This window comes from Heterodontus francisci, chromosome 4 (genome assembly GCF_036365525.1).
Source record: "Heterodontus francisci isolate sHetFra1 chromosome 4, sHetFra1.hap1, whole genome shotgun sequence".
NCBI classification, from domain to species: Eukaryota; Metazoa; Chordata; class Chondrichthyes; order Heterodontiformes; family Heterodontidae; genus Heterodontus; species Heterodontus francisci.
This window is the reverse complement of record NC_090374.1, coordinates 96,271,877-96,286,295: the sequence shown is the minus strand read 5'-3', so window position 1 is coordinate 96,286,295 and position 14,419 is coordinate 96,271,877. Positions and strand designations below refer to the sequence as shown.

The following is a 14,419-nucleotide window of genomic DNA, read 5'->3' as shown; positions in this document are numbered from 1 at the left end:
GCAGCCGCTTGATTGGCACCCCATCCACCACCTTCAACATTCACTCCCTTCACCAACGCTCAGTGGCAGCAGGGTATACCATATACATGATGCACTGCAGCAACTCACCAAGGCTCCTTTGACAGCACCCTCCAAACCTGCAACCTCTATAACCTAGAAGGACAAGGGCAGCAGATGCATGGGAACACCACCACCAAGTTCTCCTCCAAGCCACACACCATCCTAATTTGGAACTATATCACCGTTCCTTCACTGTCGCTGGGTCAAAATCCTGGAACTCCCTGCCTAACTGTGGGTGTACACACAAGAACACAAGAAATAGGAGCAGGTGTAGACCAAATGGCACATTGAGCCTGCTCCGCCATTCAAAACAATCATGGCTGATCTTATTATTCAACTCCACTTTCCCGCCCGCTCACCATATCCCTCGATTCCCTGAGACACCAAATATCTGTCTATCCTAGCCTCAAATGTATTCAATGATGCAGCATCCACAACCCTCTTGGGTAGAGAATTCCAAAGATTCACAACCCTTTGAATGAATTAATTTCTCATCTCAGTCCTAAATAATCAGCCCCTTATCCTGAGACTGTGCCCCCGTGTTTTTGATTCCCTGACCAGCGGAAATAATCTCTTAGGGTCTACCCTATCCAGGCTCTTCAGAATCTTATATGTTTCAATGAGATTACCTCTCATTCTCTGAACTCGAGAATACAGGCCCAATTTATGTAGTCTCTCATCATAGGACAACTCCTCATCCCAGGGACCAATCTAGTGAGTCTTTATTGCACTGCCTCCAGTGCAAGTATATCCTTTCGGAAACGTGGAGACCAAAACTACACACAATATTCCAAATGAGGTCTCACCAAAACCCTGTACAAAACTTCCTTATTCCTTTACTCCAATCCCCTTGCAATAAAAGGCCAACATGCCATTTGCCTTCCTAATTGCTTGCTGGATCGGCATATTAACTTTCTGCGTTCCTTGCACAAGCACACCCAAGTCTCGAACATCGACACTTACAAGTTTCACACCTTTTAAAAAATATTCTGCTTTTCTATTCTGACGACCAAAGTGCATAATTTCACACTTCCCTACATTATACTCCATGTGCCACCTTGTTGCCCATTCACTTAACCTGTCTATATCTCTTTGCAGCCTATGTCTTCCCCACAGCTTATCTTTGTACCTATCTTGTATCATCAGCAAACTTATTTATATTTTTGTGTTTTCATCTAAATCATTAATATAGATTGTAAATAGCTGAGGCCCCAGCACTGATCCTTACAACACTCTACTATTTACTGCCTGCCAATTTGAAAATGCCCCGTTTATGTCCACTCGTTGCTTCCTATCCATTAACCAATCACCTAACCATGCTAACATATTACCCACAACTCCATGAGCCCTTCTCTTGCCAATTAAACTTTTGTGTGGCACCTTGTCGAACTCCTTTTGGAAATCCAGGTATACAACATCTACTGGGTCCCCTTTATCTACCCTACTAGTTACGTGCTCAAAAAACTCTCAAATTTGTCAAACAGGATTTCCCTTTCGTAAAACCATGTTGACTTGTTTTAATCATACTGTGCTTTTCTAAGTGCATTAAGACTTCCTTAATAATAGATTGCAGCTTTTTCCCAACTCCTGATGTTAGGCTTTTAAGGACAAATGATTATCTACACCCCAAGGATTGCAGTGGTTCAAAAATTCAGCTCAGCACCATCTTCTCAAGTGCAATTAGGGATGGGTAATAGCCTCGTCAGCGACACCCACATCCCACAAATGAAAAAACTGAACTTGATACTACCCAGGACAGAGCAATTTGTTTGAATCAGTGCCTGCAAAACTGGACTCTATATCTATTCCTCCCTCACACAGATGTACCACGTAGTATTTACTGTATTTATGTGACAGACCTGAAACATTGGGCTGAATTTTACGCTGCCCCAGCAGGCCAACTTTACAGCAGTCGATGGGGGGCAGGGGGGGGTGGGGAGGAGGCGGGGGAAATGCCCGCCCCAGGCCAAGAGGCCCTTAAGTGGCCACTTAACGGCATTCGCCCACCTCCATGAATATTTTACCCGTGGCAAGCGGACATGCTGGGGACGTGTCAATAGCTGCCGGCCTTTCCGCATGCCTGGGGGTGCCCACTGTACAGACTAGTAATCCAGAGGCCTGGGCGAATGTCCTGGGGACACAGGTTTGAATCCCACATGGCAGCTGGCAGAATTTCAATTCAATTAAATAATAAAACTTCAATTAATTAATAGAAACCGAGATTTGAAAGTTAGTCTCAGTAATGGTGCCATGAAACGGTCATCGATTGTCATAAAAAAAATCCATCTTGTTCATTAATGTCCTTTAGGGAATGAAAACGGCCATCTTTACCTGGTCTGGCCTACATGTGACTCCTGACCTACAGCAATGTGGCTGACTCTTAACTGCCTTCTGAAATGGCCTAGCAAGCCACTTAGTTCCAGGGCAATTAGGGATGAGCAACAAATTCTGGCCTTGCCAGCGTAGCCCACATCCCATGAAAGAATAAAAAAAATTAGCAACAGTGAAGGTGATGTTGAGGTAGAGCTAGGTGCTATCAGTGTACAGTGTGCTGTTGTGTTTTTGGATTATGTAGCCAGGTGCATTATGCAAATGAGGAACAGGAGGGGGGCAAGGAACAGATCCTTGGAGGACACCAGGAGGAGGAAGAGAAATCATTGCAGGTGATTCTTTGACTACGACTGGGTAGATAAAGAATAAGATTATTTAGGTCAAATAAGAGCATGAGTATGAGAACCCTTATTAATGAATGACCTTAGTTTCATCATAATTCTCTACTTCCCAACACAGAAGAAAATCAGTAAGCAAAACATCTCTTGATAAAAAATATTTCTCATTTTAATTCACCAATCTATTACCTCCGAAAGCTGCAAAATTTGGATCAATATGCAAGGGGTTCCAGTCTCCATTCAGTCGATACAGAGCAGCCTGTACAAGGGGAAACATGGCCTTACTATAAGTTAACAGAATACAATATACATTTTGATGATAATCACAATGTAGATCATATATGCCTACACAGTAACATTTGCAACTCTGTTTAAACCATTAGCCTGTAATATTTATGTTTTAAACTATGCAACCAACAAAATAAAGTGCTGACCACTGCCAGAATTCTATCTTTAGTTTGAGCACATTTTTTTAAATTAGATATCAAAATTAGAGAAATCTACTGACAGCTTGATATGGAGGAGTTAAATTTGTCTACCATGTCAGTTAACTTTTCAAACTGTTTCCTTCCTTATTTCTCATTCCTTTATCAGAACTTCATCAACTTTTCCTACATTATAAATACAACTTATTGATCAATAAACAGTGAAGATAACATTCATGTTTATGAAATAAATGTCTTTTAATTAACTGTTAAAATTAACAATTAAATGTTACAAATTGCTGCTGTAAAAAAAAAATCTACTACTAGTCCAGTATATAAAACTGGAGATTATTAAAGGTAGCATAGATTATTAATTATTTAAATATTGAACATTACCATTGAGGTTTTTGAAGGATTGTGATTCCACATACCCTAAGGAGATCTGTGAATGCAGGGTATAAGTACATCCTGGGAACTCACTGGCCCAAAATCCATGATTTTCCCATTATTAATATTAATGGGAAGAAAACCCTAGGATGTGCACCCACCATTTCCTGCAAATTATTTCCTGCTGGGCATGCTGAAGCAACCCTCTTGTGTAGCAACCTTCTGAGAACTGTAGCAGGATTTTTGAATCAAAATAAAAACAAATAGATTAAACAGAAAATGCTGTAAATCCTCAGCAGGTCTGGCAGCATCTATGGAAAGAGAAACAGAGCTAATGGGCAGGATTTTGTCTGAACCCACCATCAGGCTCAAAAGTGGGTCGGAAGCCTGCACTGTGTGGGAAACAATCACCCATTGTAATTTTCCCTGGGTAGCCAATTAAAGGCCAGAGGGTGGGCTGTCAAAGCTGGAGGTCCAATCAGAGGCCTTCTAGTTTGACAGCAGCAACAGGCTGTGATGGCAGTTAAGTGAAAGAGAGGGTGCTTCAAAATGGAGGTGCCCTCTCTCCAACATTTTTCAAATTTAAATTAAAAAATGGGTTTAGCAGCCAGGCCACCACTGTGGTTGGGCAGGAGGGTTGTGAGGGAACCCCTCTACAGGACGGCCTGTGACTGCTGCAGCACCTTGGCAGGCAGGGAGGGCCTCTTGGCCTGCATGGAGCGCTGGCCCCCGGTCTGCTGCTGAGAGGCCGCCTCCAGGAATCTGGACGCCAACTGGAACATCCCAGTCGACGGCCTTTAACTGGCCTTAAGTGATCCTTAGACAGCCACATCCCCCCATCCTGATTCCGCCAAAGTAGCCCAGGGGTGGGATGGAGCAGGGGAACCAGCACGCAGGCCAGCGGAGCTATTTTTAGCTCCCACCCACCTCCAATCCCAGCCCTGGTGGGGGCTAAAAATCAAACCCAATGTTTCAGATCAATTACCTTTTCTGATGAGCCATTGACCAGAACTATCTATTCGGGTTCTCTTTCCAAAAATGCTGAGTATTTCCAGCATATTCTGTTTTTATTTCAGATTTCCAGCATCTGCAGTATTTTGTATGATGTTATTTAATGTTTGATGTACATGAAATGCAAAGTTTGATGGATATGAAAATTTGAGGAGTACAGATGGATTTTTTTTCATAAATGTTATGCTGTAAACAATATGCATTTTGAAAATTAAGAACATTCAGTGCTCATAGTAATGGAATTTAAGAACAGTAAAACTATCTAGTACACTATGTTGAATTTAATAAAAAAAACTGAATAAACTAATTTTCTCTATTGTGTGTAATGTTTATGAACAAAGAACAAAGAAAATTACAGCACAGGAACAGGCCCTTCGGCCCTCCAAGCCTACGCCGATCCAGATCCTCTATCTAAACCTGTCGCCTATTTTCTAAGAGTCTGTATCTCTTTACTTCCTGCCCATTCATGTATCTGTCTAGATACATCTTAAAAGACGCTATCGTGCCCGCGTCTACCACCTCCGCTGGCAACGCGTTCCAGGCACCCACCACCCTCTGCGTAAAGAACTTTCCACGCATATCCCCCCTAAACTTTTCCCCTTTCACTTTGAACTCGTGTCCCCTAGTAATTGAATACCCCACTCTGGGAAAAAGCTTCTTGCTATCCAACCTGTCTATACCTCTCATGATTTTGTACACCTCAATCAGGTCCCCCTCAACCTCCGTCTTTCTAATGAAAATAATCCTAATCTACTCAACCTCTCTTCATAGCTAGCGCCCTCCATACCAGGCAACATCCTGGTGAACCTCCTCTGCACCCTCTCCAAAGCATCCACATCCTTTTGGTAATGTGGCGACCAGAACTGCACGCAGTATTCCAAATGTGGCCGAACCAAAGTCCTATACAACTGTAACATGACCTGCCAACCCTTGTACTCAATACCCCGTCTGATGAAGAAAAGCATGCCGTATGCCTTCTTGACCACTCTATTGACCTGCGTTGCCACCTTCAGGGAACAATGGACCTGAACACCCAAATCTCTCTGTACATCAATTTTCCCCAGGACTTTTCCATTTACTGTATAGTTCACTCTTGAATTGGATCTTCCAAAATGCATCACCTCGCATTTGCCCTGATTGAACTCCATCTGCCATTTCTCTGCCCAACTCTCCAATCTATCTATATTCTGCTGTATTCTCTGACAGTCCCCTTCACTATCTGCTACTCCACCAATCTTAGTGTCGTCTGCAAACTTGCTAATCAGACCACCTATACTTTCCTCCAAATCATTTATGTATATCACAAACAACAGTGGTCCCAGCACGGATCCCTGTGGAACACCACTGGTTACACGTCTCCTTTTTGATAAACTCCCTTCCACTGCTATAGTCTATTAAAATAGAAAGAACAATCTAACAGAATTTGCTGCTGTACAAATAAAATATTACTGATAGACGTTTCCTGTGGCGCTATGATAAAACAAATGACACACCATGTTAAAAACAGGTTCATTATTACATACATAATGTATTATAATCTGCAGTTTAAGTGGAACTGTGTGTAATTGGTATGTCCCTTTGGGGCCGCAAAGTGCAAGGGCTGTCTGTGTCTTATTGAAGTCATTTAAAAGCCAGAAGTACTCAGCAGGTCTGGCAGCATCTGTGGCGAGAGAAACACTTCAGGTCATGACCCTTTATCAGAGGGTCATCGACCTGAAATGTTAAGTCTGTTTCTCTCTCCACAGATGCTGCCAGACCTCCTGAAAAATTCCAGCATTTTGTTTTTATTATAAATTTCCAGCATCTGCAGTATTCTGCTTTCATTTGAAAGCCAATTGTTTTCCAGTAGACCCTCGTCAATTGAAGAGCCAATGGCAGTTTTAATATGCACTGCTCCTGTTAGCCAGGCAGAATTTCATTTCAGGCCAATTAATTCTGAGGTTACTTTTTTTAATGCCTCATTTGCTTATCAGAGGAAGTCTAATGATATCCAGGTTACAGAAATGACTTGTAATTTTTTATTTTTTTTATTTATAGATACAGCACTGAAACAGGCCCTTCGGCCCACCGTGTCCGTGCCGACCAAGAACCACCCATATACTAACCCTACAGTAATCCCATATTCCCTACCACCTACCTAAACTAGGGGCAATTTACAATGGCCAATTTACCGATCACCTGCAAGTCTTTGGCGGTGGGAGGAAACGGGAGCACCCGGCAAAAACCCATACGGTCACAGGGAGAACTTGCAAACTCCGCACAGGCAGAACGCAGAATAGAACCCGGGTCCCTGGAGCTGTGAGGCCACGGTGCTAACCACTGCGCCGCCCCAAATGTCTTGGCCCATCTTTTACAGAAACTTATTTTAACTCTCATCCATTGCAAACACTTAGCCTACATTTTGCAGCATGATAATAACAGAATTCTTAAGGAGTACTGTATTAAATTGCATTAGTTGACTCATATTTGTAAACAGTTCCCAACACCAGAGATCTCCTTTCCCTACAATATGGTAGGTCAGTCATCCGCACTTTAATTTCAAAAACTTAATTTATATTTGAGCCGGAATGCATATTCGCATTCATCATAAAAATAGCATCCTATTTAGGTTTACAAGAAGTTAATTTTCTGTTGAAAGAAAGCTCACACAAACTGATGTAAGAATTTAATAACCGAGCTCATGACGTACTGCATACCTGATCTACACTTGTTACATCACTCATCATGGCATCTGGGGGTCTGTTGGGAGGATTCATCATTACCTGGATAAAACAAAAATTACCTTAATGTTCACAAAAAATAGGCAGGAGTATATAAATATACATAAATAGAGAATCTCAATAATGAACTATGATTAACACACAAAGGAGGAATGAATAATTTCACAAGCATGTGGAGGGAGAGTGTTATATAGATCTTACTCATGAGTGGGATAAATTCCACATACAACATGCTTTCACTGAATATTCTGCTTACAGCAACAGCATGCATTTATAAAGCACCTTTAACATAGTAAAACATCCCAAGGTGTTACACAGGAACGTGATCAGACAAAAACTGACACAGGGCCAAAGAAGGAGACCAAAAGCTTGGTCAAAGATGATTTTATGAACGTCTTGAGAGCAACACAAAGGTTGAGTGGTTCAAGGAGGGAATTTTAGAGCTTGGAGCCTAGTTAGATAAAGGTATGGCCCCAATGGTAGGGTGAAGTAAGTGGGAGATGCGCAAGAGTCAGAATTATTTTTGCGGCATAAAGAGGATATTCAGCCCATCAAGTCCATGCTGGCTCTCCGCAGAGCATCCAGTCATCCTGTTTGATTCCCAAAGCCATGCAAATTTATTTCCTTCAAGTGCCCATCCAATTTCCTTTTGAAATCATTGATTGTCTCCACTTCCACCACTCTTGTGAGCAGTGGGTTCCAGGTCATTACCACTCGCTGCGTAAAAAAGTTCTTCACATCCCCCCTGCATCTCTTGTTCAAAATCTTCAATCTGTGTCCCCTAGTCCTTGTACTATCAGTTAATGAGAAGTTTTTCCTTGTCGAACTTATCTAAGCGGTCCTAAACTTGTACACCTCTATCCAATCTCTCCTCAATCTCCTTTGTTCCAGCGAGAACAACCCCACCTTTTCCAACCTAACTTTGTAACTAAAATCCCTCATCCCTGGAACCATTTTACTAACTCTACTCTGCACCCTCGCAAGGGCCCTCAGATCTTTCCTACAGTGTGGTGACCAGAACTGGGCGCAATACTCTAGTTGGGGCCTAATCAGAGCTTTATAAAGGTTCAGCATTACTTCCCTGCTTTTGTACTCTATGCCTCTATATATGAAGCCCAAGATCCCACATGCTTTGCCAATCACTCAATATGTCCTGCCGCCTTCAAAGATCGATGCATATGTACCCCACGTCCCTCTCTGTTCCTGCACACTCTTTAGAACTGCACCATTAAGTCTATATTGCCTTCTGCCAAAATGCATCACCTTACACTTGTCTATAGTAAAATCCATCTGCCACTTGTCTGCCCATTCTGCTAGCCTATCTATGTACTGTTGTAGGCTGCTCATATCATCCTCATTGTTTGCCACTCCTCCAAGTTTGGTGTCATCAGCAAATTTTGAGGTTCTACTCGAATTCCAAGATCCAAGTCTTGGATATGTTGCAAAAAAAAAAATAAGTGGTCCTAGCCCTGATCCTTGGGGAACACCATTGTCTACCATCCTCCAAAGAGGTCAAAGTTTTCAGATTGTTGTAAGGGTGGAGGAGGTTACAGCAACAGGGAGGGACAAGGCCAAGGAGGAATTTGAGGTATGATGGACTGAAACACAGGGGTGATGGATGAACAGGACTAGATGTGAGTTAGTATATAGGCAGCAGAGCTCTGGATGATCTTAAGTTTTTGGCGAGTAGAAGACGCGAGGGAGGTCGCCAGCAGAGCATTAGAACAGTCAAGTCTAGAGGTAACAAAAGCACAGATAGGGTTTTCAGCAGATGAGACAGGGGCGGAGATATTTCGACAAGGCATGGAGTCAGAAATTCAGCTCAGGGAGAAATAGAGTGCCAAAGTTGTGAACACTCTGGTTCAGCCTGAGGCAGTGGCCAAGTAAGGGATGAAATTGGTGACCAGGGAATGGAGTTTGTTGCTCCAAAGAACAATGGCTTTGATCTTCCCAATGTTTAATTGGAGGAAATTGTGCTCACCCGGGACCAAATGTGGGACAAGCAGTCTGACTGTGGAGGAGTCGAGAGAGTTAGTAATGAGGTAGAGCTGGATGTTGTCAGTGTACATGTGAAGCTTGACATTACAAAGTAAGTGTGTGGTATAAGATACAATCACAGAAGATGGGACAGAAATTCTATTTCACATTGATATGCTGTAAAAGTAAGAAAAATGCTTTAATACTTCTCTCATCTCTATTTATTTATTTAGAGATACAGCACTGAAACAGGCCCTTCGGCCACCAAGTCTGTGCCGACCAAGAACCACCCATTTATACTAATCCTACATTAATCCCATGTTTCCTACCACATCCCCACCATTCTCCGACCTACACTAGGGGCAATTTACAATGGCCAATTTACCTATCAACCTGCAAGTCTTTGGCTGTGGGAGGAAACCGGAGCACCCGGCAGAAACCCACGCAGTCACAGGGAGAACTTGCAAACTCCGCACAGGCAGTACCCAGAACTGAACCCAGGTCGCTGGAGCTGTGAGGCTGCTGTGCTAACCACTGCGCCACCCATATCTGCAGGGATTTCACCGCAATACTGTAGAATATTACCAGAAATTCAGTAAGTAAAATGTATCAGTTTAATAACCATTACAAATATGAAAACTGTTCAGTTTATTAATTTGTGGTATAAATATGCTATATTCTGAGAGAACTGCCAGTTTTGAACTAAACATTATCATCTTGCTTAGAGAGGAATTATTTGTGCCCTACTAACATATACAATGCTGTGACTTAAATTGAACATAACATAAATAACCTGGAAAAAAAACCTCAGGCATATATATGTTGACATTTACCTTAACTTTATCAGATGTCCTTTTTCCACCAAAGCCTCCAGCCCCCACAACAAAGATAGAGAACTGGTTATAGCAGACTAAATCTCTCTCATTGTAGGTATGAACTGAAAGGGAAGTAGATCTACAGTTAGTTCCAGATATATTCAGTGCAGGTGAAGTTTATCTGTAAAGTTCTTTAAAAAAACCTCAACTTTAATAGATGACAGCATGACCCAGGCATTCAGAAAATTAGTATTTGGTCAATTAACTGGATAGTCCTTGAATATCACCCAAAGTTCCACCAAGTAGGGATAGGCACCAACATGTTGCACCATGGACATTTGGCAAACTTATTGACTCAACCACAAACATGGTAACAATTAATCTATACATAAAATGTATAGTCAACCTAATGCCATCAAAATACAGTCCGATTTAAAACACATTTCTCCCTATTTAGTGAGCTACCGGACATTGTTTTTGCTTGCACAGTAGTCAATGTCTGCCCGCACACGATGTAGTAATACGGAAAATTAAGACAGATGTCCATCTGTCAGGAGTGATCTTGATCCCTCTCTCCCCACACTCTGCCCCTCTTTCCCCCCCTCGCACGCTCTGCCCCTCTTCCTCCCCCAACCACACTCTGTCCCTCTTTCCCCCCCCACACCACACTCTGTCCCTCTTTCTCCCTCCCCCACCACACTCTGCCCCTCTTTTTCCCCCCCACCACACTCTGTCCCTCTTTCTCCCCCCCCACCACACTCTGCCCCTCTTTTTCCCCCCCACCACACTCTGTCCCTCTTTCTCCCCCCCCACCACACTCTGCCCCTCTTTTCCCCCCCACCACACTCTGCCCCTCTTTTTCCCCCCCACCACACTCTGCCCCTCTTTTCCCCCCCACCACACTCTGCCCCTCTTTTTCCCCCCCACCACACTCTGCCCCTCTTTTTCCCCCCCACCACACTCTGCCCCTCTTTTCCCCCCACCACACTCTGCCCCTCTTTTTCCCCCCCACCACACTCTGCCCCTCTTTTTCCCCCCCACCACACTCTGCCCCTCTTTTTCCCCCCCACCACACTCTGCCCCTCTTTTTCCCCCCCACCACACTCTGCCCCTCTTTTTCCCCCCCACCACACTCTGCCCCTCTTTTTCCCCCCCACCACACTCTGCCCCTCTTTTTCCCCCCCACCACACTCTGCCCCTCTTTTTCCCCCCCACCACACTCTGCCCCTCTTTTTCCCCCCCACCACACTCTGCCCCTCTTTTTCCCCCCCACCACACTCTGCCCCTCTTTTTCCCCCCCACCACACTCTGCCCGTCTTTATCCCCCCCCACCACACTCTGCCCCTCTTTTTCCCCCCCACCACACTCTGCCCCTCTTTTTCCCCCCCACCACACTCTGCCCCTCTTTTTCCCCCCCACCACACTCTGCCCCTCTTTTTCCCCCCCACCACACTCTGCCCGTCTTTTTCCCCCCCCACCACTCTCTGCCCGTCTTTTTCCCCCCCCCCACCACTCTCCGCCCGTCTTTTTCCCCCCCCCACCACACTCTGCCCCTCTTCCTCCCCCAACCACACTCTGCCCCTCTTTCCCCCCCCCACAACCACACTCTGTCCCTCTTTCCCCCCCCCCACAACCACACTCTGCCCCTCTTTCCCCCCCCCACAACCACACTCTGTCCCTCTTTCTCCCCCCCCCACCACTCTCTGTCCCTCTTCCCCCCCCACCATACTCTGCCCCTCTTTTCCCCCCCACCACACTCTGCCCCTCTTTTTCCCCCCCACCACACTCTGCCCCTCTTTTTCCCCCCCCACCACACACTGCCCCTCTCAGGGCTGCCTGACTCTCAGCATGCTCCCTCAGCACCCCACTGCGCCTCTGGCTGTGTGCTGGCCCGCTTCCTGCTCTCCCCTCGGCCTCTCTCTCGCTCTCCCCTACAGCAGCCATTCCTGCTCGCTCCCTGAACCACGCAAAAACAGCAGGAGCAGCTGATCCTAGCACGCCTGTGCCGCAAACTGCCAGCGTTCACCATGCCCGGGCAACCCGTTGTCAGTCACAGACTTGCGGTTGTCGTCCGTCAGACACAGGTCCCGCCTAACCCTTCCACCTGATGTACATTTTAATATGAGAGCTGTAAATCAAAGCCAAGCCACGGGCAGCCCATTGTCAGTCACAAAGGACTGGCAGACTGGATGGAAACCTTTGGCAGACCGGATCCTAGGTGGCAGGCCATATGTTGGATAACCCAGTTTTAAAATTACTTAGCCGCTAGCTTATTTTAAAACACAAGTTTAAAGGCTTGGAGCAAGGCATTTAAAATTACCATGGACCTCAAAATTATTTTGCTGATCCCTACCTCCATGTCTCAAGTGTACGAAGCTAAAAATCTGCAGCCTTCTGCCATAACTCTGATTCTGCTTTCAAATTGTAGAATTAAGCAGATATTTTACATGTATATTTTCCGAGCAAATTGATTGGGTGTTTATTTAGGAAGCATTTAACAGCATTACCATTTTCATCCAATATCCTCCTTACTATAAATTGACTTCACATTTGTACATTTTGAAGCACAGGAAGCAATGAGACAAATGGGGTGTCAATTGTTTAAACTGAGCCCTTCTCAATCGAGCAAAAGTTGTTTTACTCATACTCAACCTTGGGCACACTGCAAAGTGACAACATGAGAATTAGAGCAATGACAAGCAAATAAGAAAAGAAAATAAGAAAAGAAAATAAGAAAAGAAAATAAGAAAAGAAAATAAGAAAAGAAAATAAGAAAAGAAAATAAGAGTCGAAGATTAAGAAGGAGCACAAGACCGTTTCTGGTTATCATCAAAAATTCACTATGAAACCCAAGGTGAAAATGTTTTCTTGACATGTAACTTACCATCTAGAAGTATAACAGCACCAGATCCTTTATCAAGAATATCAGCAATAGTTCCTTCTGACTTCAGTGTTCCTAACAAATACAGCAAACATCATTACCCATAAAAGATTGTTTTTTGTTTCTCCCTAACTAATCATCATGTTTTTGGAAAATGTGACTTTACACCGGATTAATAAAGTCGACTTAAGAAGTTGCATAACTTTACAATCTAAACACTTCTAACCAATATTTAACAGATATTTCCATAATTATGTTTCTGTATTATGATTAACAATATATTTTCCTGCGCTATCTAGTTTAAACCAAGCAACATATGAAAAATGCCTATTGGTTTTAATCACCTGTCAGTAACAGATTTGGTTTAGGTTTTCAAAATATTGACATAAAGCAGCAATAACTTAGATTACTATGGTACTTATGATGTACAAATTTACATATCAGTGATTTATGGGGCAGGGCTGTAGATAGCGAAATGGACAGCAAACCACGGGGGGGGGGAGGCAATGGAAGGACAGGAGGGGGCAAAACAGTCAAACATGAATACATTAGAGGGGTTTCAGAAAAACAGGAAGGGAAGCGACAAGGCAAAGATGCCGATGTAGAGAATTCCAGAGGAGAGAGGAAAGATAGCTGAAAGAATGACACCAATGATGAAACAGAAGGACTGGAAATAAGAAGTATACTGGTGCTGGAAGACAAGCGGATGCACAAGAGATTTAAGACTGAAGGAAATAATGAATGATGTTGAGGAGGTGGAGGTGGTGAGCAACGGAAGAAGCTGAAGGCAAGGATGAGATTCATGCATTTAGTTTTTGGGGACACAACAAACCAACGGAGCTTGATAAGGACAGCAATGACGAGTATGCAGAACTTGGCATCAGTGATGACATGAGGTGAGGCATTCTGGATAACTTGTAGTTTATGGATGGTGCAAGTAGGAAGGTTGATAAGGTGAGCTTCGGGGAAGTCCTGCTGTTAGATGAGAAAAGCATGGATTAGCTTTTCAACTGTAGAGAAAAAAAAAATGGGTGGAGGGAAGTGATGTTGTAAATGTAAAAGAAAGCGGTCTTGATGATGGGTTTGTTGCCGGTGAGAAGGCTACACTTAGGAGTACCCCAGGATTCCACTCTTCCAGGCTTAGGTTCTAGGAGGGAGATGGAGGCATGTAGATGTTTGCAGACTACTTTGGCTTTGCTGACAATAAGCTGAGGAGGTAGTGAAGTAGGCCTTCATATGAACCAAATTTTAAAAAGCTTAATTTCTAAAAGATGTATAATTTGTTTCATTTTCATTATTACCTTAACCTACACAAATTTTTCTCCCCCCCACCCTGCCCAACCCCACTCGTGCCAGCATCAGCAACAATATCACTGAAGTACCAATACGCATATAATAGGGATAAATGTTGTGGTTTAAAACTACTATTGCTTGTAAGCACATAGTTTGAAGCCAGTCTGCAGCATGATCTCAA

At 43.8% G+C, this 14,419-nt stretch overlaps 1 protein-coding gene across 2 annotated transcripts in view; it reads right to left on the bottom strand.

Moving 5' to 3' along the window:
* hsd17b4 (hydroxysteroid (17-beta) dehydrogenase 4) overlaps nucleotides 1-14,419 on the bottom strand; it is a 220,068-nt gene that overhangs the window by 87,409 nt on the left and 118,240 nt on the right. For both annotated transcript variants that reach the window (XM_068029896.1, XM_068029897.1), the window contains exons 15-18: nucleotides 12,949-13,020; nucleotides 10,083-10,186; nucleotides 7,249-7,314; nucleotides 2,919-2,988 (exon numbers count right to left, since the gene is read on the bottom strand). In XM_068029896.1, the coding sequence (XP_067885997.1) occupies nucleotides 2,919-2,988; nucleotides 7,249-7,314; nucleotides 10,083-10,186; nucleotides 12,949-13,020 (312 nt within the window). The remainder of the gene's footprint in view (nucleotides 1-2,918; nucleotides 2,989-7,248; nucleotides 7,315-10,082; nucleotides 10,187-12,948; nucleotides 13,021-14,419) is intronic.